Source organism: Canis lupus, chromosome 23 (genome assembly GCF_003254725.2).
Source record: "Canis lupus dingo isolate Sandy chromosome 23, ASM325472v2, whole genome shotgun sequence".
Classification (NCBI taxonomy): domain Eukaryota; kingdom Metazoa; phylum Chordata; class Mammalia; order Carnivora; family Canidae; genus Canis; species Canis lupus.
The window spans coordinates 48381126-48407690 of NC_064265.1; the positions used below are offsets into that span (position 1 = coordinate 48381126).

At 41.4% G+C, this 26565-nt stretch overlaps 1 protein-coding gene across 1 annotated transcript in view; it reads left to right on the forward strand.

Moving 5' to 3' along the window:
• ARHGEF26 (Rho guanine nucleotide exchange factor 26) overlaps nucleotides 1–26565 on the forward strand; it is a 112763-nt gene that overhangs the window by 17635 nt on the left and 68563 nt on the right. Inside the window, exons 6-7 of the mRNA XM_035705114.2 lie at nucleotides 11383–11439; nucleotides 12599–12759. Of these exons, the coding sequence (XP_035561007.2) occupies nucleotides 11383–11439; nucleotides 12599–12759 (218 nt within the window). The remainder of the gene's footprint in view (nucleotides 1–11382; nucleotides 11440–12598; nucleotides 12760–26565) is intronic.

Below are 26565 nucleotides of genomic sequence, written 5' to 3' on the forward strand. Positions count from 1 at the left end.
TGGGGTATATCAGAGGCTTAGCAAATGAGAAATACACTTTTGCCTTGTCATCGTGTGTGTGTGTGTGTGTGTGTGTGTGTCTCAAACAAGAGTTAGAAGTTACCCTTAATACTTATATTGTACTATGCCTTTTTCTGTCTTTTCTGTTTCGTTACATTTAAATAGATGTTGACCAGAAATGCACGGACTTGGTCGTGTCATTCACTTGTAGTTTGGAAAGCGCTGGTGTCCGATTCGGGAATGCATTGGTGTTGCGCTGCATCGTGGTGGGTGTGGCAAACAAAGCAAGCCTAAGTCCCAACACCTGCACCGTAGGAACTCAGGAGCTGGTTCAGAAGACAGTAGACGTGAAACATCTAAATGGTGATTCTGAAAGGGGCCAAAGCGAATGACGCAGGTAGACATCCCAGAGAGCCGTAAGGGTCAGGGAGGCTTTCTCTAGAGAGGTTGACTAAGACTAGGTAGGCAGATGAGTAGGAAAGGAAAGCTGTATGAAGTACGGCTGGATGGAGTTTGATATATAGGTCACTGGACGTGACCAGTGTCTCAGATCTCCGTACGATGAGGTGCTCCCTGGCCAATGGAGCCATCACATGTTTTGTCCATCTAACAAAAAGCATCAGTTCACTTTCTTCTCCGATTTTCCAGAACAGGTTTTGCTCAGGTTAGACTGTCACCGCACATCTCAGAAACCAACTTTATTGTCAGTGATGCTGTAAGTTGCTTACTGGTTTGGAGTGCGATCGTTCCTCATCATCTACCACTTGACAAAAACAACGAATAAAAATGAAACGGCCACCAAGGTGTTGGCACCACCTTCACAAACGGGGGTCCTCCTCTCCTGCAAGAGGAGCACCGCAGCCGTGCTCTGCCCTCCCCAGGCCTTGCTGACTCGGCCTTTCGCTCTGAGTCAGTGATGCCAGCATGCTCACCCACCCCGACGCCGGCCCGTCCTCGCCGCTGGCACACCTGCACACCTGCACACCTGCCCGTCCTCACACTCCCGCACGTGCCTCCCTGCCTCCGAGGCCACCGTGTGGTTTGGGCTTGACTGATGTCTTCTTTCTTGTTGCCTCTCTTGCCCTTAGCTACTTGACTTCTTTTATCTGCTGGTGGTCACTTGCCGTGTCTCTAGATTTCCTTGGGGGCGACGACAAAGAAAATGCAGGTATTATGGGCATCCTTAAACAGTTCCATTTGTCTGTCCTGCTCGCTGTCTTCCTTTCTTGAGAAAGGACTTTAAAACCTATTTTAGTTTTTGTTAAAAATGAGGCTTTAGTTGCACAGCCGAGACATGTTTCCTATGCAAAAATAAAAAATTACCAATAGATAAAAATAAGAAAATAAAAATTAGTTGAAATCTCTTTCTCTCCCCATCACTGTTGACATTTTCGTATAGATCTTCTCAGACTTTTTTGGTCTGTATGTACAAGTATAGAGGTCTTTTTTGTTTTTGTTTCTGTTTTGTTTTGTTTTTGCACGTGTGTGTGTAAATATAAAAATTTTTAAAGCAAAACTTCAATAATATAATATTGTCTTTTTACCCATATGTTCCCCTTAACAGTGTTGTAAATATCTTTTCATGTCATTAAACCTGCTACTTTGTCACACATTTCTTTTTCTCTTACCCATGTTGGGAAATGTCATTAAACTTTCTTCCATAAGAACCTTTTTTTTTTCTATTTTTTTAATTTTTTTTCATAAGAACCTTTTTAACAATTTTTTTTTTTTAATTTTTTATGATAGTCACGCAGAGAGAGAGAGAGAGGCAGAGACACAGGCAGAGGGAGAAGCAGGCTCCATGCACTGGGAGCCTGACGTGGGATTCGATCCCGGGTCTCCAGGATCGCGCCCTGGGCCAAAGGCAGGCGCCAAACCACTGCGCCACCCAGGGATCCCCATAAGAACCTTTTTAAAGCCCGCATTGCATTTCATCAAATAAGTGGATGTTTGGTTCCTTTACCCAATTATTTATTGTTGATGATTAGTTTGTTCTTTAGTTTTCAGTTTAAAATGCAAGATTTCAAGGTGATTAAGTTTATTAAAACAATATTTATGGGGCACCTGGGTGGCTCCATGGTTGAGCATCTACCTGCAGCCCAGGGCATGACCCCGAGGTCCTGGAATCGAGTCCTGCATCGGGCTCCCTGCAGGGAGACTGCTTCTCCCTCTGCCTCTCTGTGTGTGTCTTTCATGAATAAATAAATAAAATATTTTTTAAAAAGTAAAACAATCTTTATGAATCACAGAAGTAACACAGATAGGTTCTCCTTATTATAACATCAACCACACCCATTCAGATGGAAATCTGCTTTGATTTTATGACCATTCCCAATCCCTTCCCCTGTTCACCACTATTAACACTACTCCTCAGTGTTTCATTAAGCATCCTACTTTTTAAAACTGTTCATCTTTTATTAAATACTTGTAGAGGATTGTCTAGTCTCTTCTAAAACTGGTTTCTTGGGATCCCTGAGTGGCTCAGCAGTTTAGTGCCTGCCTTTGGCCCAGGGCGTGATCCTGGAGTCCCGGTATTGAGTCCTGCATTGGGCTCCCGGCATGGAGCCTGCTTCTCCCTCTGCCTGTGTCTCTGCCACTCTCTCTCTGTCTATCATAAAAAAAAAAAAAAAAAAAAAAAAAAATCTTAATAAAAAAATAAAACCTAAAACCGGTTTCTTTTTCACCCTTTCTACTCCGTGTCATTACCTTTCCATGCCTGCCTCACTTCATTTTCTTCTCTTAAGTGCTGATAGAAGCAGGAGAGCTGTTTCCCTAACTTCTGGGGGGTTGGGTGGGGAGGCTCGAGGTTGAGTACCTGGGAGTCGGGGCTTAGTAGCCCACGGGGAAATGAGGCCAGTAAGAGCTACAAGTGAAAGAGAGGAATGTGTTTAGGGGGAGCAATGTGGAGACTAATGAAGGACTTGAATTGCCAGGGCACCCTGCTGACAGCTTAGCTTTCACAGCCTCAGAAGCTAGGAGCCCGGTGGGAGAGGAAGTGTCTGGGGCATTCGGGAGGAGGGCCCTGGTGTAGGGGAAGAGCAGCTGCAGCTCACAACTCCCAGGAATTCAGATGAGTTAGAAGGCAGTTGTCTGGGAAGGTTAAGAGCTTACAGCCTTTGGGGATGAGTCTCAGGCCTGGGTTTGAATCCCAAGTTTACTGCTTACAGGGGCCAATGACTTAACTCTTCTGTGATTCAGTGTGTTGTTTGTAAAATAGGGACAGTGCCAGCTTCCTTGTGGGGTTGCTGTAAGGTTCTGGTGCACGGAAGCACTTGATGCAGCGGTAGTTGGAGAAATAAACGTATAGAGGACTGACAAGAACTCTGAATCAGGAGTGGGCTAGATGTGGAGAGTTAACTAGAAGCAGGCTGGTTGCAATGAAGTACTGCATGCTTATCTTCTCAACTGTACAAAGGACGACAGTTTATTCTTGTGCCTTTCTTCTTCTTATTATTATTATTACCTATCTGCTTGTGGTTTGTACTTTCAGCCTCATGTCTGTATTGAAATAATTTGGGTTCATTCAGGAATCCTGGCTCTGTAGAAGGTGACGCAGGCCATCGAGGAGCAAAAGCCTCAAGCCCTGGCCTGCCTTATCTGGGTTTGCCACTAATTTAGCAGACCTGAGGTTACCTCCAGGAGGCTTGCTGCTTCTTAAGATCCAAGAACGTTGGCAAGGATTACGGAATTATCATGAGTATAGATCAAAGAGGAGATCAGTTTTTTTTTAACTCAAAAACAAATTAGGAGGTCCCTGGCATGGTTGTGGACATATTTTAAAAATGATTTTATTACATGGGCCATTGTCCTCTACCTCTCCATTTTTTTTTAAACTAGTATTTTATTTATTTACCTACCCCTCCCTGAAAGTGTCGACACTGTCCTCATCATCTCATTTATCTGATCTTTGGTGACACAGATCTCTGATCCTTTTTTTTTTTTAAGAGTTTATTTATTTATTTGAGAGGTAAAGAACTCGTGCTCATGAGCAGAGGGGGAGGGGAGGGGAAAGAGGTAATCAGAGTCCCCGCTGAGCAGGGAGCCTGATGCAGGACTGGATGCCAGGACCCCAGGATCCTGACCTGAGCTGAAGGCAGATGCTTAACCCACTGAGCCTCCCTGGGGGGGCCCCCGTATCTCTGATCCTTTAGACTGGTGTCCTATGGCAGCTCATAGCTTAGCTGAAGGGGTCTTGACTCAGGATTGTTCACCGTGGAATGCGGTGGGCTTGGAGAGAGCCTCCAGGCCTTGGTTACAAGGACACGTTCCGGATCCTGGCAGATTTTTAGTTTTAGGGACTTCAGACATACTCTCAGGATGGCTGTCCCCATGTTATTGACAGTGAAAGAAGTCTAACTCATTTGTAATTCAGGGGCTACTCGGGTTGTGTGAAGTCTATAGAAAGGCCCCGGGAGTGATTGTGTCCCATGGTATAATTTTACTTGGCAATTCATTCCCTTACCACTTTTGAACTCTGGAGAACAAAAGCCCGTGAATAGGGAATCTCCAACAGGCATGAACAACCAGCTGATTTTCAGCAAGTGGTTAAACTCCAGCGAGTTTAAAAGTCTTAGCTCAGGTTGAGTATTCAATATACATTAGTGCTTTATGGAGCCAGAGTGATCTTGGATTATAAATATCTGATCTGATTTTTAACTAGCTATATTTCTGAGCCTTTTTGGACGGTTAGTCCTTTGGGGCCCTCCCCCCCTGGTTTCCGTGGCTGATGGGGAAACATGGAAGGAATGTGCCAGCTGCCCATCTCCTCTAGAAACAGTGTCAGCTCACGGAGGGTCTGAGAATACGGAAAATGTTCATCTGGGTGGCCGAGAGACTGGTGTTATTAAGGTCGGTTCCCTCCACAGATATAGGACTGGCTCTATTCTATAGATAGGTTCTGTGTAAGTGTCGGGACCGGGGCTCTGTTTGGCCCTGAGAATCCTACTGGCTCATAAATAAACACTTGCAGTCGGTGAAGTCAAAAGCCAAGGAATAACTGTACAAAGTTTATGGGTGTCCTGACACAATTCTCTGCAAAGTGAAAAATCCTGTAACTGTGCTGAGTGCAGGAATGGAATGAACTGCCCAAAGTCTGCCTGTTACCCTCATAGGGTAGTTCTCCCAGAAGCTCAAACTTGCAAGATGTCAGGAAGGAGCCAGGCACCGAGTTTAGGTGGAGTAGCTAATAATTAACTTTTGGCTTCATACTTCAGGGAGTTTACCCTTTTATCAGTTTCAAAATTTTAGTTCTAACTAGATAATATCATATCCATAGATAAAGTATCTTATACTATTCTTCATGAGTTTTAGCCAATTGTGAATTTCTATCTCATTTGAATATGCAAAATATCCCATTACAAAGATCATGAGTGAAGAGTTTCCATACTGATAACAGCAGTGCATGTATATAAATATTATAAATATATACAAAATATAAATACAATATATAATATTAAATATATTAAATATATATATAAAATGGCATATATTATATATATTATATGTTATATATTTTTATATAATACAGTGTATTATCATATATACTCTATTATGATAATTATTAATTACCAATAGTTATCACATATAATTTATATATAATTGTATATAATATACATTTATATATTAATATATAACATATTATACACATATATAATATATATAATATGTATTTAATGTGTAAATGTATATTTATAATATATGTGTATATATGTATATAACATATAAATGTATGTTATAAATATACATTTATATGTTAATATATGATATATGCATGTATAATATGTATAATATATAATATTAATATATATAACATGTATAATATATAACATATACATTTGTATATTATATATAAGATATCATATATAAATATATGCATATATGTAATCTATAATGATAAATATAAAACTATTAGAATATTAGTGAGTTCTCTGTATCCCCTATCTTGATAAGTTACATATCTGTGTATGTTTTTTAACTTATGTTGAAACTGTAGTTGTGGGCTCAGGCCTGTTGTTTTATTTGAATTAATTTTTATCCACTTAAAATGTTGAAGATAATGACATGCATCATACTTTCTCCTTAGAGTCTAGAATCTGCCGTGGTAGGATTTGAACACTTTTAGTGAATTGGTTAGATTATATAAAACCAAGAACCCCAAGTTGAATCCAGTTGTTAGTGTTTCGTTAAACTACTTTTGCAGGTCTACTCACCGATGACATAGTTAAATAAAAATTTAAGTCAGTGTGGAATAAGCAAGCTCCAGTGAAGTCAGACGAGGCTTTTAGAGGAGTGCTGCTCTGGCTCCCTGTGGGCGCCCAGTTGTACTCAGCCAACAGAGCTACCGATACGAAATATAGGTTATTAAAATGTAGAAGGAGCCTGTACAGTTTTAACTTTTTTTTCATATAGAGTAGCAAATAGGAATCAGGTGTTAGAAGCTGCTGTACTATTTTTTTTTTCTTTTCCACATATGGAAACAAGAGGAACACCCAAAAAAGCATGATAAACTTGGTAATATTTCAGATTCTCTCTCTCTCTCTCTTTTTTTTTTTTTATTTCAGATTCTCTTAACAAGAATGTGCAAACTGCAAAAAGCAGGTCAATTCTAAAACTATAGGTATAAACATAGGCTTTTCACACATTTTTCCCCCCTAGGGGAAAAAAAAAAGCCTGAGCCGTCCAGGTCCAGTGAGTTAAGTTTACTGATAAGGTTTGCTGTTTTTGAATTAGAATGTTTCTAGAAGTTTTTTGAGAGAGAGAGAGAGAGAGAGAATGAGCCTAAGCAGGGCAGGGGCTGGGGAGGGGCAGAGAGAGAGAGTCTTAAGCAGGCTCCGAGCTCAGCACACAGCCCAACATGGGATGGGGCTCGATCTCACGATCCCGAGATCATAACCTGAGCTGAAATCAAGAGTTGGATGCTTAACCAGGTGAGCCACCCAGGTGCCACTAGAGGTGTTTTGTATTAAAAACTTGGCACATCTTCTCCTTTTTTTCCTTCTTTCTTCTTCCTTTCCTTCCTTGTTTCTTTCTGTTTGATATTTTTCTCCAGTGTGTCTGTTTTACCCTAATATTCTGTTCTCTGCCTTTCACCAGTCTCCACATATCATTCTCTCCCTTGTCTTTCTTGGGTTTCATTTCTCCAGTCTGCTCAGTCTCTGGAAGCATCTGGCCTGTGCGTGACCTTCTGCAGCCAGGCACCTGCTGTCAGGTCCTGCCGAACTTAGAGTTGACCGTGGAATGAAGTCTCCAGTGGACATAACGATCCCTGTTGGCTCTGCAGGGAGAAGCTTGCAGCCTGCCCTGCACAGGGTACAGAAGGGCCGAGAGGACAGGCCTCGGAGCCGTGGCCTGGCCGCCAGCCAGCAGGGGCTGGTCTGTCAATAACTCTCTGGAGCAAACTTTCAGGCTCCTCCCATGTGCTGCACTTCAGTTTTCTTAGTGATGATTCAAGAATGCTCCCTGGGAATCTTTTCCTTTCCTGTCTCAGTAGTTTTGTATGGGTTGCTGGTTTCTTACTGATGACGTTTTGGTTACAGGGGCGTTTTACCATTGTTTGTATTAAGCATTAATGAAACATGATGATTCTGGGAGTTCACATTTTTGCCTTTTTCAAAACTACCTTTCTTCCCTTTCAAAAGAGAAACTTTTTTGTTTTGTTTTGTTTTGTTTTGTTCTGTTCTTCTTATTGGGATGAAGTACTGTTAATCCCTCAGTAAACTTGCTGTCACCTGCGTAGGTCTCTTGAGTCCACACAGTTCATTCTCTTTCCCTTCTGATTTCTGCGTCTGAGCTCGTGAGTAATTCTGGATGACAGCGCCGGTGTATGGAAGTTCTTGCCAGGTGATCTCACCTGCAGAGACTGTGGGCATGGCGCCCCGATATCGATCTGCCAGGACTGTGTGTCAGGAAGGACATCCTGTGACATTCCTGCTCGGGGTTAACCAAACGGGAGCGGTGCTGAAGGGTTTCATTCTTCTGGCCTGTCTCCTCCCTTATTAAAATGGATGAAGAAGCCTCTTTAGCCATGAATTCTTGCTGACAGGCTGACCCAGGGTCAGGATGGTGGGTAAGGCTAAGAACATTCCACAGGATGGGTGGATGAAAAAGAACATATGGAGACTCGATACAGGCCTGACCTAGAAGGGGTTTCAGTAATGATCACCTGACCCTAGAATGGGGTGCCCCTCACAGGGAGCAGGGGTCCCTCAGCACCTGGGGCACCTGAGTGGTGCAGTCGGTTGGGGGTCCCACTCGTGGTTTCGGCTCAGGTCATGATCTTGGGGTCATGGGATCAGGCTTCTCATGGGGCTTTGTGCTCAGTGTGGCGTCTGCTGAGGACTCTCTCTCCCTCTCCTTCAGTCCCTGCCCCCAGCTCTCTCTGTCTCTCTTTCTCTCTAATAAACGAATAAATCTTAAAAAGAGAGAGCCTGAGCTCTGGAGTTAGACAGGCCTGGATGCAGATCCTGCCCTCACTCCTTGTTAGCTCTGTGATCTTAGACCTTACACTTTGTTATTCCCACCTGAACTGGGGATAAGAGTAGTATTGACTTTCTTGAGGTTTTTTTTTGTTCGTTTTGTTTTTTGTTTGTTTGTTTGTTTGTTTGTTTTTACTTTCTTGAGGTTTTAGGAAGATTCAATGGGAAAGGGGGTATAAAATGCTTACCACCCATCCAGACACACAGTAAATATTCAGTAAATGATCGCTGATTTTACCCCCGGCTTAGGACTCTTTCTACACTTACTCTGTTGCTTCCCATCCTTTTCCAAAAATCAGGTTAGAGACTGTGACATATGTGTCTATTTCCGCACAATGCGGGGTGCTATGCACCAGGGGCCTTCGCCTTACAGTTTACCCCGCCAAGGATCCGTGAAGACTATGCAAAGCGGACAGGGATAGACTTAAGGGCACCATTTTTCAGATCTTTAAGTTCCAGGTATCCTCCTTTCTGAAACTGACTGCATGTGCTAAGTGTCACCCCAGGATTTTTTTTTCCAGTCTCCTCTCTCACAATTGCCCTTTTTTCAGTTTTACTAAAGAAAGGCATCTCGGGGCACCTGGGTGGCTCAGTGGGTTGGGCATCTGCCTTCGATTCAGGTCGTGATCCCAGGGTGCTAGAGCGCTGGGCCCCACATCGGGCTCCTTGCTCAGCGGGGAGCCTGCTTCTCCCTCTGTCCCTCGCCCTACTTGTGCTTGCTCTCTCTCTCTCAAATAAATTAAATAAATAAATAAATAAATAAATAAATAAATAAATAAATAAATAAATAAAATCCTTTAGAAAAAACAGAGAAGAAAGGCATTACTTTTACTCATCTCAAATCGTAGTGTGGTGTCTTGTTTCAAAGTCTCTAACTGGGCAGCCCGGGTGGCTCAGTGGTTTAGCGCCTGCCTTCATCCCAGGGTGTGATCCTGGAGTCCTGGGATCGAGTCCCATGTTGGGCTCCCTGCATGGAGCCTACTTCTCCCTCTTCCTGTGTCTCTGCCTCTCTCTCTGTCTCTTATGAATAAATAAATAAATATTTTTTAAAAAGTCTCAAACCACTGGGGCAGAAGATATTGGGAGGGTCAATTAAAAAAATTGGTTTCAGTGAAGCCTCTTTTAATGAAGCCACCATACCCCCTCCTCCTACCCTATTAAAATTGCATTCTCAGGAAAATTTATTTTTAGGGCCTAATGAATTAGAATTGGAAGCTGTTTTATTATTTTGGTCATACATTATTAGTGATATTTTTGGTGATTATATAATCTGAAGAGTCTCTTTTATACTTAAAGCTCAATGGTCACACAGGAAATTTCAGTAAATTGAATCGAAAAATGTATTTTTGCATCAAAGTATGCTAGGGTGATTAATAAGATACCCTAAACACATAGAATTACATTAGGAAATTCGGGGGGAAAACTGACATAGAAATGTGTTTTTTTAAGGAGAAAGAAAAATAATCTCCCAACTGTTAACGGAAAGCACATTTATCTCTAAATGGAATATGGTAGATATCAAATCACTGCTTTTTATAAATGTTTGAAGACCCCTGTTATATTTTATCGTTATTAGTTTCTCACAGAAGAGGAGGGCACTTAGAGCCTTTCTTGCTGTTCTTTCTGTTAAGCACAGAATTTAATTGGTCGATATTTTATGTATGCCTTACCTTTTGCTGATTTAATCTTTAGCTGAAAGATACATGGGTATCTTTCATGTGCCAGACTCAGTGCTGAGTTGTACCAGAAGATATACCAGGCCCTGCCTTCATGGAGTTTATGGGTCAGCCTCTACTCTGGTTGAAAAGCTGAATCATGGTAGGCATTGCAGTTAAAAAAAAAAAAAAGAAAATGTGGTCATTTAGGTAGAGATCGCAGTGATTCCGCTAACGGTGCCCCTGCATTACTCCAAGTAATTATTCTTTTCTTTTGTTTTTTAAAGATTATTTATTATTTATTCATGAGACACACACACAGAGAAAGAGAGGCAGAGACACCGGCAGAGGGAGAAGCAGGCTCCCTGTAGGGAGCCCGACATGGGACTCGATCCTGGATCTCCAGGATCAGGCCCTGGGCTGAAGGCGGGCGCTAAATCACTGAGCCACCCGGGAATCCCCTCAAGTAATTACTCTTGTGGGTACTGTTGCTTCTCCAAAGAATGTCGGGTTAGCATCCTTCTTTGTCTAATTAATTAATTAATTAATTTTGAGAGAGAGAGAGAGCATGCGTGTGTGAGCCAGTGGTGGGGGTGAGGGGCAGAGGGAGAGGGAGAGAGAGAAAATCTCAAGCAGACTCCCTGCTGAGCACAAAGTCTGGTGTGGGATTCGATCTCATGACCCTGAGATCATGACCTGAGCAGAAATCAAGAGTCTGGTGCTCGATGGACTGAGCCACTAGGCGTTTCCTCTTTGTCAGATTTCCATGTGCTGGAAAGAATGCTGAAATCGGGGCTGAGGAGACTTTGTTTTCTTGTTTGATTGGGTTTCTGTGAAGAGCACGAGTATTCCAGGAAGTCTTGGTGAACAATGGTATTAAAGTTATTTCTTCAGAGTGCGATCCTGGGTGGTAAACTCTCAGAAGGGTGGCTTCGCTTTCTTTATTGTCAGCGTTCTTCATTTATGATTTGGGAAATTAATTTGATAAGCACTTTAGAAATATCTAGACCTAGGACTAGCGCAGATTAGCACAACCTGGTGGAGTAGAGTTGTAGACACTTGGCAGTTCTTTTGTGTTGATGCTAATTTATTAAAGTGATTAAATATTTACATGAGGGACCCCAAATTGCATATGTGCTGAAGTCACACATTTTACATAATTTTCATTCCTCCAAGGGCACGGAGTTAGGCCTTATGTAATAAATTGCTTGTTGAAGTAAATGAGCTCAAGCTTATTTTGCTTTTTCCTCTAGGTGAAAAGAAATGGATTATCACAGACAGTTAGCCAGGAGGAAAGAAAGAGACAGGAGGTATGTTTTCTACTGAGCAGAGGCTTTAGAGCTCCAAAGAGTGTGTGTGTGTGCTTTTTACCCACTGTGTGCACTGGTTCAGTGTCTTCCTTGAAAATGTATTCATTTTGTTCTTTTTGCATAAGAGGTATGTGGTCATTGTCAAAGGAAACTACACCTAAAAGCCCAGAATCTCCTGTGCCTTTTGGGCCAAGGGCTTGAGGGGAGTGATGATGGCAGTGTTACCAGGGAGATCTTCTAGGAAGGATGTGAATCTCAGGCCTGCGAGGATATTTATTTACTGTCCCTACCTGAGGAAGAGATGTAAAATTGGCCAGTGTTGCCAATTTTGGAGGATCCGCAGTTGATTTTGTTAAGGAGCTAGATGAATTCCTTACACAGGATGTTGGTGCCTATCCGCACATGTGGGTTGGCTTTTCATCATTAATGAACATTTATCAGGTAAAGGATTGTGTGCCTGACCCCAAGCATTTCTGCAAGAGTGTCCTTCGCTCCTTCTTGAGACACTGATGGAAGCAGACTGGGCGTCTTGTTGAATGAGCAGAATTACTTTCAGTTGTCTGAGTTTAATATAAAAGAATTCCTGTGGCTGATAAGAACCTTTTGTGGCTAGATACAGTCACGCTCTTTTACTACGCCCAGACTCTTTGCTGTAATTGACAACAAATTTGTTGGATTAAAATATGGGGAGAGAAGGGGCCCTCACGAGAGGAGAGCAAAGAAATGTATTTGTGAGAGATCTTCTCTGAATCCCAAGTGATGTCTGTAAATCCTTAGTGTCCCAGAGCAGCATACTTTGAAAATAGGCCTGGAGGAGGTGACCCTAGAGGTTAATTAATGTCTCACTGAGATTTTATGACATGACCTAGCTTTCCTTCCATAAATTCTACCCCTTGACAAAGCATGACCTCAGGATGCAATCTCAAGCCATCTGAATGCTTTTGCTTTTTCCTTTTTACACTGTGGGCATGGACTCTTATTTCTTATGGTTTGGGTGTATGTGCCTTATATAAACAGTATTTTGATGATGCATTTTTCTTCTGCTTATCTTTTTGTGCTTTTCAAGGTAATGTTTTTTTTTTCTATAGGAGAATCATGAAAACTATTTAGTTCTTCAATTATCATAATTAATAATACGTCTCTTTTTCCTTCATACCAGGCTATCTTTGAAGTCATATCCTCTGAACATTCCTATTTACTTAGCTTGGAGATCTTGATACGAATGTTTAAAAACTCTAAAGAACTGGGTGACACAATGACCAAAACAGAGAGTCATCATCTTTTTTCCAACATTACAGATGTCTGTGAGGCAAGCAAAAAGTAAGTTCAACTTGGTTGGCCTTTGGGCATTCTAAGACCTTACTTACCAACAAACGTCTATGTTACCTCAAAAGGAAGACCTTTAAAAGTATGAGGTCTCTCATTGATTCGGTGACTTTCATCTTCATCTTTTGAAATAAATATTAAGCTCTATTTCGGGTTGTTGATGTATAGATGGATGGCAGGTGCGTAATGAATCGTCACCGCGGATAGTTTTATCTGAGGTCCTTCAGTCCTTCTCTGTCCCTGCCTCTTCTCCTCACACCTGTCCTCTTCTTCTTCCTTTTAAATATTTATATGAATAATAGAATGACCTTTCATCATGAGGGAAAATAACTCATAGTAGTACTATTCAGATACAAAAATTATTTTTGTTTACACCTACATGGTTTTTTGTTCATATATTGTAAATACTATTTTGAAAATATAGTCATAGTGACCATAATGGTTTCTTTAGGTTTTCCCTATCTAACATTCCGTAAGGCACTATTAGAGAGGAGTTTGCATTATTAGGTTTTTTTAAAATTTTTATTTATTTATTTATTCATGAGACACAGAGAGAGAGACGGAGGCAGAGACACAGGTAGAGGAGAAGCAGGCTCCATGTGGGGAGTCCAGTGTAGGATTCGATCCTGGGATTCCCAGGACCATGCCCTAGGCTGAAGGCAGGTGCTCAACCCCTGAACCACCCAGGCGTCCCTTCATTATTAGTTTTAATGAGCGTAGGAATCTCAGTTCATATACCAATAGTGGGCTCTTACGTTCTTCTGAGCGAACGACGGAGCCTACAGGGGAGCTGTGTGCCATCCTAAGTTGCTACTTTGTTAGATCAAAACAGTCGAATATTGGCAGTTTTCTATAGTTGGGTCCAAGGTTTACCGTATCATTAATGAAGGTTTAGTAGCTTCAAAGCTTCTCATTTGGAAAGGTACCTCTTAAATATTTGCTTTTGTGCCTGCTGACTCCATCACTGTGTGCAGGTAGGATCTACCTTTTGAACTTACAAGATGGAACATTCATGGTGAACAGCTGAGCATGCACGTTGGGGCTACTTCAGAGAGCTGGAGTTTGTGGTCAGATCAATGAGATCTTCATATTTGCATGATAGTGGCAGGACTTCAGAAGCCAGACTCTGCCACAGGAGAAAAGTTCCTGGAAATCTTGATACCGACACGGATAATTAAAAATACATGTTCAGAGGACACACTGGGCCTCGGGGCACACTGGGCTCATGGTGTGCAGATGGTGGCACGTACCACAACTTGGGAATCCTTGTTTAGAAGTTAAGCTGTTACTTGTGTTCAGCCCCACTGGTCCTTTTGGTACCAGTCTTGCAAGTTTCAGTAAGAGAAATGAAAATCTCTTTCCTCCTTCAGTGAAGAGGTTCAGAACAAGAGCCTTCAGTGATGTGTCCCTGTTTGAAAGGTATTCAGATTTCAAAATGGGTCTCTTTCATTTTATCGTGTGCTTTGGTTGATCTACAGAAACAAAGCTCTGTATTAGATGCACAGCTACCAAGAATTATTACTGTTTTGATAACTGTAAAATGTAAGTCATGATTTTAATTGGAATATGTTTTCTGAGAACCACAGTGGCATGCCTCCACAGAATTGTGCTTTGAATTGTGTTGGCATCAGTCAGCTTCTTACAGTGTATGAATGACTCCAGCGAAAGCTTTTAGTAAATTCTGTTGTAAATTAATCACAGTTCCTTGAAGAGAGGATACTTTGGGCCCTTATACTTTGGGTCCTGATAGCACTGCTTGTATCAGTGTGATTCATAAGGGACCTGGGCTCAAGCAGTCGCTTCTCCTTTTGGTAGTTGATTAACCTTGAGCAGGTTGCTAAACCTCACCCCCTCAATTATTTATTTATTAAAAAATAAATTTAAAAAATCTATAGCTGGTTCATCCGAAATAACTCGTTTTTTTTGGATTATAGATTAATATTTTATTTTTAATTTCAATCTTTCGCAAAATCTAAATCTTTTACGATTTTGTAAAAAGTTTTCATTTCTATACTGGCTTATCGTAAGACACCATTCTGGACATTTCTGTTTATTTTTTATTTTTAAAACAAAATTCAAAATTCTTAACTCGATCGCACAACCCTGAGATCATGACTTGAGCCGAAATCAAGAGTTGGATGCTCAAATGACTGAGCCCACTCAGGTGCCCCAAGAGGCGGTGTTTTGATTTGGATCGCTGCTGATGTGATCCCCAATCTCTCTTATGATGTATTTCAACTGAGAATGTTCATCTTCTGCATGATAATCTGATGTCTGTATCATAGAAACATATTACAGAAATTTTCTTTGATTTAGTTTGAAACACTCAGATACAGCATTTTAAAAATTCGGAAATGCTCAGCTTTGCAAAGCTCATCTCATGACATAATGCCTTCTTGCTGAACTTCTCATATTCGGTCCCCGAGTGACTGACTCTAAAGGGACAACTGCTTACTGTGCTACCCACAAAAGGGTTTGCGGTCATCAGAAAATGCTAAGATGTTGAATGAAGCCAATGACTGGTGTTGAATTAGTGACTACCGGCGAAGCGTGGTGCTGTTCAGTGTGACATAAGGAAGATGCACACTGTCTTCATTGTTGTACTTTCCCCTGCTGGAAGATCATAGCCGGAGGTGATGGCATGTTTAGAGCAGGGTAAGGTCAGAATATGTTCGATATTCAGCTCTGGGGATTCACTGATGCGATGTCTGGTCCCCTTTCCATCGGCAGAGGTTCTGCTTGCTGGTAAGTAAGAGTCAGAAGCCCTCGGGAGTCAGAAACAGGAGCGCTCGGATGCTGGGCCCATCCGTGGGATGTCCCCGCTCCGTTCTTCTCTTTGTGAAGAATTGATGCCCGGTTTCTAGAAGGTGCATTTCTGCCGGCCTCCGCCCAGGGGCTGTTGTCCCCCGGGGTCAGCTGCTGGACATGCACAGTGTGTGCAGAGGGTCCCCTGCGGGCCACCGGCCCTGGGGTGCGCGGGCCTGGCTCCCTCTGAGGTGGGATGGTGCAGGCCCCCATGTGCCCACCCAGGGGTGTCCAGGGCTTCCTGGAGGCTGCGGGGACCCTCGGGCCGCCCAGGCAGGCGCTCGGGCTTGCCCTGGGGACGACGGGACGACAGTGAAAGAGCCCGCCACGCTGGGAAACTGAGGCAGGGCCTGCGAGGAAGGTTTGCGGGACATTTGGCACCTGGAGTCGTCAGGAGCTGGCAAGAAAGAGGAGTTGTGTTTGCCTGCCAGGCGTCTGCCCAGGTGGCCGCGGCCTGTGCTAGAGAACGTGCGAGATGCTTGCTTCTCCTTTTTCCCATCGCCAGGTTAAAACTGCGGTATTTCTTAGGAAGTCAGTTTAAAGCTACAACTGCGCTGTCTTCGGTTTCTTCAGAGTAAAATAAAAACATCCCTCAGTGTGCTTTCGAGTCCTGAGGAACTGAGTCTGTTCCCCAACCTAGAAAGAGCAGCCAGTGCCAGACTCTTCAGTTTCTGCCTTGCGTGGAAGAGTAAATGACGGAAATCATTAACGTGCAAAGTAGCCCCCAGCACTTGGTGCCCAGAAGACTCTCCTTCCTGATTTTCATCAGATTATATTAACATCCAAATATCGTGCGGCACCGAACCCTGCTCTAAATGCATATGCTTTAATATTACCTGTTGAGATTATAGTTCAAAAATTTTACTCAAATAAGGGTGCATCGTATCTGCATTGTAAAATGCATTTCCTACTTGGTCATTAAAAATTCCAAGCTCGAATGCGTCAACAGGAAACCTTCAAAAGCTTTCTAGTATTAATATCAGCATTTCTTCCTTCCTGACTAATTTTTGGAGCTAAATTTTAAAAGAAAAACATGTTAAATTTAACTAGGCGAGAATATGGAACTCTTTATGTTGTAAAGCCTGAAGTATTGGCTGTTGGCATTTTTTTTTTTTTCATTAGCAAACATTCTTCTCTTAGGCAGTAGGCAATACGGGTTTACCACAGAATCTTTGGTAAATAAAGCAGCTGGCCCGTTACTCTGCATGTGACAGAAAAATGTCCTTTTCAAAACCAAACTTCTTCAGCTGATAGCTGAACGGCAGTGACTTTCAGAAGCCCCTTTTTACGATGTGCTTTGCCTTTTTTTTCTTTGTCCTGAAATAAATAGTGGAAGAGGCTGATTGGAAATTTATCAATATTTTAGTCCACATGGTTCAGCTTTTATCAATAACCGGTATCTGAAGTCATAGTAAAAGAAATAAGTCGTTATTTAAGTTACCATTTCAAGTAAGGGAAGAAAGACTACAGGTGTCGGAATAATAGTCCCAGTCCTTTCAGCTAAGACTGTGGAAAAGCACTGGGTCTGGAAGTCTATAAAAAGTCTCCGTAACTGATGCCACCCGTGAAAGATGACTCATGAGACACATGCCCTGAAGTTCATTTGCTTCTGAAATCCCATTAAAAAGGATCAGATAGTCAATGCACAAACCCCCAAGGATTAAAAGAAAAACAACAAGAAAACAAGAAAAACAAAAAAACAAAACAAGAAAAACAATAAAACAAGAAAAACAATAAGAAAGAGATAACAGCAGCAATATTTTGGAACCTGAAAACAGATGGACTCCTAGTAGCTAGTTCAGGCAATCTGGGAAGGTTACCTGTAAGCCGGTAGTGAGGAGAGCCAAGAAAGAACCAGATTTGAACCCCAGAACCTCTGGAAGGTACAGGAATTGATGAAGTTGGAGTAAAGGTGTGACTAAAAAGGATTTTTGTGAAAGCCAGTCTGAGAAGTAGAGCCCAGATCCCCACTTCAACTCTACACAGGTGGACGATGCCCTGCTTCGCTCAGCAGTAGGGCGAAATAGGTGCACTCTGGCCTAAGGGATGAAGCAAACCCCCAAACCAGGGACAGTGACAGTTGACACCTTGAAGCCCCCCTCTCCCTTTGGAATACCAGTAGCCAGGTACAGGTATACCCTTCATTCTATTTTTGTCAAATGGCAATTGGCATTGCTTTGAGTTAAGTAATATTTTATAATTTTTGTCAACAATATTCATGTTAAATCTGTTATTACTACCACTACCACTATTAACTTTTGCAGGAAGCTGGCCATTGAAGATTATCACACAACATGTAAAGCCTCACACTTTGTTTTTTTTTTTTTTTTTTTTTTTTTTTTAAGCCTCACACTTTGAAAGATATATCTCGGGATCCCTGGGTGGCGCAGCAGTTTGGCGCCTGCCTTTGGCCCAGGGCGCGATCCTGGAGACCAGGGATCGAATCCCACATCGGGCTCCCGGTGCATGGAGCCTGCTTCTCCCTCTGCCTGTGTCTCTGCCTCTCTCTCTCTCTCTCTCTCTCTCTGTGTGTGTGACTATCATAAATAAATAAAAATTAAAAAAAAATTTAAAAAAAATAAAACTTATAAAAAAAGAAAGATATATCTCGGGCAGCCGGGTGGCTCAGCGGTTTAGTGCCTGCCTTCAGCCCAGGGCCTGATCCTGGAGACCTGGGATTGAGTCCCATGTCGGCTCCCTGCATGGAGCCTGCTCCTCCCACTGCCTGTGTCTCTGCCATTCTCTCTCTCTCTCTCTCTCTTGTCTCTCATGAATAAATAAATAAAATCTTAAAAAAAAGAAAAATATATCTCGTTAGCAACATGGTCGGCAACTACGTATTATCTCTAAATCTTCATTCTCCCTATAATGGGGTCCCCTAGATTATCTAACCCGTAGGGTTGGTGTGAGAATTAGAGGAGCTCATACTTAGCACAGGGCGAGGTAAGCTCTCAAGTCGCACTGATTTTGTAGATATTATCACTGTCATTTTGATCATCTCTGCCTGGTATTCCGAAATGTGTCTGGATTTATGTAATGACTTCTGCATGATGTCCTGTCTATATTTGCCTCTGCTTGCATTGTTCCAGGACTAGGTTCAAGCACTGGTCTTGTCTTATAGACTCTTCCTCAGTGGTTGGCATGAGTTTGTTTTTAAGGCTGGTTGTGGCATGTCTTACAATACGGTAAGAGCCACCTTCGTTTTGTCGTTGAATGAAGTCCAGATAAGTGGCTTTTTCCCTAATTATAAAGCGTGTTAGTCCTGACTTAGGTTAGGACTAGAATCTGAGCTGTTGGCTTCCTCTCACCCTGGTGTTTGCCTTGCAAGCAGTGGAATCCTTGGACCAGTACTTCAGAACAGGCCCTGACGTGTGCCAGCTGCCAATTAGGCCATTCTCCTGGTTAGTTTTTGCAGACATCTGGGGCTACTACATGCTTTTTTGCCTTCTTGCATTGCTTTTGCAAGCTCCAAGACTCTGTGGATTCCGAGTTGTCACATGGAGATTTAAACTTGGACAATGATCCTGGTTGAGACAGATGAAAGTGTTACCCAGCTTAGTCATTAGCTGTTATCAATCTTAAACTAGGGTAGGACTTTGGAAAAAGAAACAATGGCTGGGGTTTAGTTGCAGTATTTCATCTGCATTGCATTTACAGCTGGAGATTTTGAACCATTACATGGGTTTTTGACTCTGCCAGTTGTGAGTTAAACAAGCAGGACCACACAGTTTTTCTGGCCGATGGAAAAGATTTTAATGTAAACTTTGCGATCTAGCCAAGTTAAATCTAGCACTTGATTTAAGCATGAGGAAGATGGTTGATGAATTAGATTTCAAAGGCAAGCTCTTTTAAGCTTGCAGATTGCTCGCTTATTGTGGGATGCTGCCTCTGAATGCTATGCATTAATTATTAGCACCTGGGCATGAATTTTATGTTTTTACAGTGGTTTTCTTATTTCATCTGCTTTAATCCTTTAAAGCATCCTGTGGAGTACCATCATTTCTCTGCTACAGGTAAGGAGATCGAGACCCAAATTCTATGAATTGGTCTAAGGTCATTCACTTCTAGGGAATTGAAAATAGTAATTTTTTTTTTTGATTCTCCAGAATGCATTCCTTGAAGCTACTCTTTCTAAACTACACATATATTTTAAGTACAGTTAAAGTTAAGTCTTAAAAACTTAAGTCTACTTAATACAGTTAAGTATTTTAAGTACTGTTAAAGTTTCAGTCTAAAAAACTAAATTTCAGTTGAGGCCTCTGCTAAGGGTTGCGCATTTGGAAAATAATTAGGATTTGCTCTTTGGTGTACATCACCCTTCGAGCTAGTCATAGAGCATGCATGATTATTAGACTCTTTTCTGGTATTTGGATGTCTTTGACCTCCTAGAATATGGAAACCTTAAAAGCAAAGAGCATCTAGTTCTCTGACACTGCCTCGTGCACGGCACATCATAGAAATCATCTTGTCATTTCCCCGTGGTCATTGTCCACAGGCAGTCCCTGAATGTGGCCCTCTGGTTGAAGTGTTGACAGTGTCCTCTAGACACAAGCTACTTGATTATGAAAGTGTCCTATAATTTATATCTTATCAGAAGCCTTAACATGCAACTATACAATAAAATTTAAAAGACATCCAAGTCAACTACGTGAAAGTCCTTAAACTATTTTCAGAATGATTTGGGGGAAGAGAAGGAAATGTATGTTTGCAAAGTGGTGTCTAAGTTCAGATTAAAAAAAGAAAAAGAACTAAATAAATTCAGATTATTTGCTGCTGCTTTGTGAGAAGTCTAATGTTTTCAAAGTAAATTTTCATAGAAAATGAGTTTGCAAGTCCCTCTTAGGACTTAAATGAAAGAATTCTTTGTCCCCTAGGTGGTAATGTAAATACAGAGCAACCTTGCAGGGAAATACTTTAATTTTTAAAAATGTCAACTTTATGTAAAAGCTGTGAAAATATGATTTTATTAAAAAAATCTGCACTTTCTATATGCTAAGAAGACAGGTGAATACTGTTTTAAATATTAATTCCGTGTATTATTACCATGTTCTTAGCCTATGTTTTAAAGGATGTGGATTAAATCATACAAACCTTGCGATTTTAGATTTTACAAGTATATTTATAGAATAATGTCTTGAGGAAAATGCGTATCGTGAATGGTATTTCTGAAAGAACCTAACGGATACTTTATCTATACAAGTGTTTTCTTTGGATTTCAAAAAGGTTTCAGGAAGTGATTTGCGTTTAGAAAAAAATCTGGTGGAAAGGTTCCATCGAAATGTCAAGATTGGCTAAGATTGACCTTGTCACTTGTGGGGGTTTCAAACAAAGGTCCCTTTGTAGCAAGAAAACTGTCTCTGTATCGGGAGCTCATTGGAATTTCTTTTCTAGCAGAGGAGAGTGATACGAACAACCAGAACAGGGCACAATAGCAGTGCTTGTGTTTACCCGCTGAAGCTGTCCTGTCATGGAACTCCTACTTCTGAGTCTCTTGTGTACACTTCATGCACAGCACTTAGTTATACATTCGTGTATATGTTTGCATACATAGGTAGGGATCTTTGAAAAATCTGCAAAGAATAACATGTTTTCCAGGATATCTCTGATAGCCGCTCTCGTACGTTGAAATTTTTCTTGAGGTTTGTTCTGTTGAAAAGAGAGCAGACATGATCAAGCCATGAGATTATTCTCTTGGATTTCAGTGTAATAAGTAAGATCTTTAGGAAGACTGTTCTTCAAAAATCGATATCACAGATTTTGCTGCCTTATCCCTGATTTTTGGAGCATCTGGAGATTTGAGAATCTGTGTTTATAGGTTTTAAACCATATTACGTATCAGTGAGAGTTTGGTTTGCCTTGTCTGTGCCATCCGTGGGGATCACTGTATTAGATAGAATGCCTTTAGTTGGACCCTTGTATTTTTTTTTCCCTTTTTCTTTGTCAGTCTTCCTGGCCAACGTCCAGTTTACTAACACAACACTAGTTTTGTGATCAGACTTTAGTTTTATTAATTTAGGATATCAGACTATCAGTTAACCAATTTATTAATAAATTCCAAGATGGGGATATCATTTTATTAACATTTCAGAATAGTATACACTAGGGTAGGGATCTGCTTCTTTGCTTATTATGTATCCTTTCCAACTGAGAGAGAAGAGAAAATGTATAATTATTTAAACTCAAAACACTCAAAAAAAAAAAGAAAGAAAGAAAGAAAGAAAGAAAGAAAGAAAGAAAGAAAGAAAGAAAGAAAGAAAGAAAGAAAGAAAGACTCAAAACACTCTTCCTCCGGCATATTTTTAAATAAGATGTATTCCTCTGGACTCTTTGAAGACCCCTGTGTTTGGAAGCTCAGATGTTCACACTGGAGAAATTTTGGCCTGCCTCTGTCTGTTTCATTGCAGACTTTCTTGGCATGAACGGATTCCTAATTTTGAAGACTGGTTCTTATTGATCACACACACTCATTCTCTCTCTCTCCTGAGACTAGAGTAAGGAATGCTAATCTCATCTGTAGGCAGATCACTTCATCCTTCCCCAAGTCAGCTGCTTAAGTGAGTTTTCCATCAGCATGGAGCTGATGTCTGTTAGACTAAGGAATCTAAAAACGGGAGCCCTGAGGTCCTCGTCCGCTTGGGAGTCTGTTCTCCCCACCTCACACTTGGAGAATTACTTGCTCCTACCAGTGCTTTCCCTAGGCCGTATATTCTCCCCATGGTATGAATTCAGGAAAGTTGGTCTCACGAGGGTGAGACCTTAGGCTCAGGAGTCTGCAACCTTTATCTTAGGCTCAGAAGTCTGGCTTCCCTTAGGGCCTGGATGTGGTGGGAACCTTTTGGGGATGGTATGAAAAAATGTAGCTGTACACGTTGCCAGTGTTTTGTTTTGTAATGTGGGGAGGATTGGCTAGAAGCAGTAAAGATGTGAATAACCTGCTAATAAGATAATATGTGAAAACGGTCTTCCAAGAGTCAACATCCAAGCTATGAAAACCAGATGGGGCGGAGGGCTCTGTGAGCATAACTGCATTCCCTTTCCTCTGCAGACTGTTCAACACCATGTTTGAGGAGAACGAGGCATAACATTCTGATTATCTTAGTGGGTGTATTTCTTTTTAAGGAGCCTGGAATTCAGTAGTAGGCCATAGTGTGACGAGGTAAAAGATTAATTTGTCTAGACCTGCTTTGATCCGTTTGAAATGCCCACTTTTTCCCCCCGTGAGCTGCGTATACCCCCGAGAAGAGCTGGCTTAGAGGCGGATCCATCTGGAGAAGGCTGCTCTGTTAGAACCCAAGAAAGAGTGGGTGGGAGGTCCTGCCCACCACCACCCAAAATAACCCGCACAGATGGTGAAAAGTTCAAATTCTGCCAACGGGTTTGCTGCGTGGCTTCCAGAGATGTTCTCTGCACGTGCAAGTACGATTTCTCTCCTACGATGATAGCTTTCTGCACGCGCTGTCACACACCAGTACCTGTTTACTCTCCTTTTAGTTTGTCAAACAGCCAGAGTCCTAGATGAAGACTAGCACGAGGTATGTTTTTCTTTTTTTTTTTTTTCTTTCTGTACTCCCCAAATAAGCCAGGGCTTCCTCTGTTTTTTGTTTTTTTGTTTTTTGTTTTCCCCTTACTTTAAATGAATGAATGGTTCCACATGAGTTATAGAATTTATTTTCCTGGGGAAATAGTCATTTCTGTGAATATGAGACTTTTAGAAGGAGGTTTTTTTTTTTTTTCCACTAGCATAATTTATAGAGCACCTACTGTGTACCAGGCAATGTGCTAGGCATTGGAAATTTAACAATGGATAGGACAGGCACAGTTGCCATCCTGGGAAACAGGGTAGGGACTCAGCATGGCCCCCGGGAAATCAGGAAAGTCACTTTTCTAACCCTTAGTTACTCTTCCTTCTTTATGCTTCTTTATTAGATTAATCTCATAAGATGAATAGTCTTTAATAGATGTTTTAATTTGCATATAATTTAGTTTTGTCTTTATATGTAGAAATACCGTACTAGTCATATGTTGTTAATTATTTTATATTAGCAAATAACTTCATTAAATGGGCAACTGGCATATATGAAATGGGGCTTAGCAAACCGACCTTTCTGTAATGTTATAAATTGATCATGTAACTGCAGTATGAAGATTTTTATTTAAAGAAAAACAGCCTGGGTTCTGTCACAGTTCAAAATACAAAATATGCTTCTAGTTTGAATGCATAATTCTTCAATTTCCTTACTTCTGAGTGATTTATAAATCTGGGGGATTTGGATACTGTCAGTTTATCTAGCTTCAGGGAAAGGCATCTGATTTATGCATTACTAGAAACTCCTTTCATATCACGTCCTTAGATAATGTTTACTTTTGTTAAAATTTCTGTAACTCATGATTAGTTTTGTTTTTTAAACTTCCAGATAATTTATTTGGTACAGGAAACTGAAATTGTAAAACCTACATGTTAGATAATTAGCTTGACTAAGATCTAGCCCACTTGCTGTTCATTTGTGTCTCACAGTAAATGCTATGGTACCACTGAGCTCGATGAACACTTTTACTTTGTTTTGTGATTAATAAACGATTTCCATGGACATTTGGGATTGGAGGGGAGCTTAGAGGCCATGTATCCCAGTCTGTAACTTATAGTCTCCCAGGCCTCACAACTGATAAGAATCAGAGCTAAGTCTAGAACCCAGACTTCTGACCCTTGCTTGGCTCATTGTTTTACAGGAAAGGATATTTCATTGTGTTAATACGTTCTTATGTGTACATGGCTTTAAATGCAAACAATATCAGTTGTATAGATTTATACTGAGATGCCCTCCACACCCTCCTCCCCGTTGACCCTGTTACGGCTCACTCTCTTTAACCATGAAAGATATCCTGTTTGTCCTGCTGGCATTTCTTTATGCAAGTATAGGCAAATATAAATGGTTTCTTGCTGTCCTTCTTTTCTTAAGAAGGAGCATATTGATTATCTACTCTATTCTGCATCCTTTTTTTCTCTCATTGGAGTTTAAATTTAGGCTCCCTTAGAAGAGTTGGTGTACCTACATCCCACTTCATTTACTATAGTTAGATCAGAGCCAGCTTCCTCTATTTAGCCTGATTCCATAGTATATATGAGAACTATGGGGGTTTAGCTTTGTAAAGACCATGTAGTGAAAAATTATTAGAAGTGGAAAATAAAACTCAAGATGAAAAGTTACTAAAATTACTATTACTTGACCCAAAGAAGAGATGGTTTGGGCATGATTACCTTGTAGATAAGACAAGAAGGCTCAGAGGGAGGTAAGTTACCCCACTCACCCAACCAGTGGGCATCTGAGTGGGGACCGGCCCGCACATTTCCCCGTCCGTATCGAAGTCCTTGCTGCGGGACTATGATACCTTTGTGAGTGACATGTACAGTTGATACCTGCGATTTGTGGAGTCCATATTAGCAAATTGGCCTACTACTTACTAACATTTATGTGTAACCCAGAATTAATACTTGCTGTGCTTTTGCAGTCATTCAGACATGTAGGCTATTTAATGGCACTTTTTTTTCCCACATTTTTGTTGGTTGATTTCACCAACAAAATTTCAAAAATTTCACCTTTTTGGTTGGTGATCCTGCTGTTTAAAATGGCCCCCCGAGAGGTAGAGTACTGAAGTGCTGTCTGGAGTTTCTTGGTTCAAGGAGGCCGTGCTGTGACTTCTGGAGAAAATATCTGCATTAGATAAGCCTTGTCGGGCATGAGTTATGGTGCCGTTGGCCACAAGTTCAATGCTAGGTAATTATGTTACCTAATAACATAAAGGTAAAGACAGGTAAAGGTAAAGACAGAGACATACGTAAAATGAGGTTATGTGTTGCGCAGTTGATGAAAATGTGGTGACCAGAGGCTGATAGGAAGCTAACCCCATATTTCCACTAGGAGCAATGGTTCCCCGTACTCACTAATTTAGTGTTCACAGTAACTTTATAGAACATTACCATAAATAATAAGAATCGACAACACATGCAAAACTCAGGTGGCCAGTTCCTTGCTAGCTAGCTCTCTTTGGGTTTGTCTTCTCTCATTCAGCCCTAAGGTATATCAGGAGTAAAATCAATTGGATGTAAAAGAAAGGATATTACACAGCAATGAAATAATTCACGATTATGAAAACCTGTGATTAAGATTGAATTGCTTGTTTTAAGACACGGTAAAGATCGAGACTTCTAGAATGTCACCGAAGTAGTGGTACCATATGGCAAGGTGACTGATCAAGAGCATCATCGGTCGGCGTGAATTCCAGTCCCTGTTCTCCCTCTTGACCTGTGTGATGTCGGGCAAGCTTTTTAACATCATCCAGCCTCAGAATCCACCTACATAACATGGAAATGATCACGGCACCCGCTTCCTCAGGTTGTTGTGGAAGTTAAATTAGTCAGTACCTGAAAAGGAGTTAGAATAGTTGCCGGTATGCAGCAAGTGCTCTTTAGATTATTAGGATAATTGCGCATTCTCATCTGCCCAGGATAAGTTCAGTTGTTCAGGTGTAATTATTATTTGTCCCCGTTCACTCTCAAGAGGTACCCAGTTTGGAGGGTAAATTATGCGTTGATGCCAGCCAGCTGTGAGGATGATTCTTCATTATCAGACGATACCTCATCAGTGGCTACTTCTATAAATAGAAGCCGGGATGATTGTTTTCTTGTTTTCCTCTTCAAGAACCAAGGTGGAGGCTCCCTTCTAGTTTTGGAGGGCTGCTAGGTGAAGAGGAAGTGAAAAACAGGTTGAAGATTCCGGTGTGGCAGGAAGGTGTGTGACTTTTACTTATTTTGCTTCCTGCTCCGTGGAAAAGAGTAGCCTGGAGTCTAGTTCTGGTTGGAGAGTTACGTCTTTCCCCCTGGTCAGCTCTTTCCCCAGTAGCCAGGAAGGACTTGTGGGAAACACTACTGGTCAAGGGGTCTAAGAGTTCGGCGTTGGTTCCCATTAAAACTCGTCTTCATATTAACCCAGATGAGAA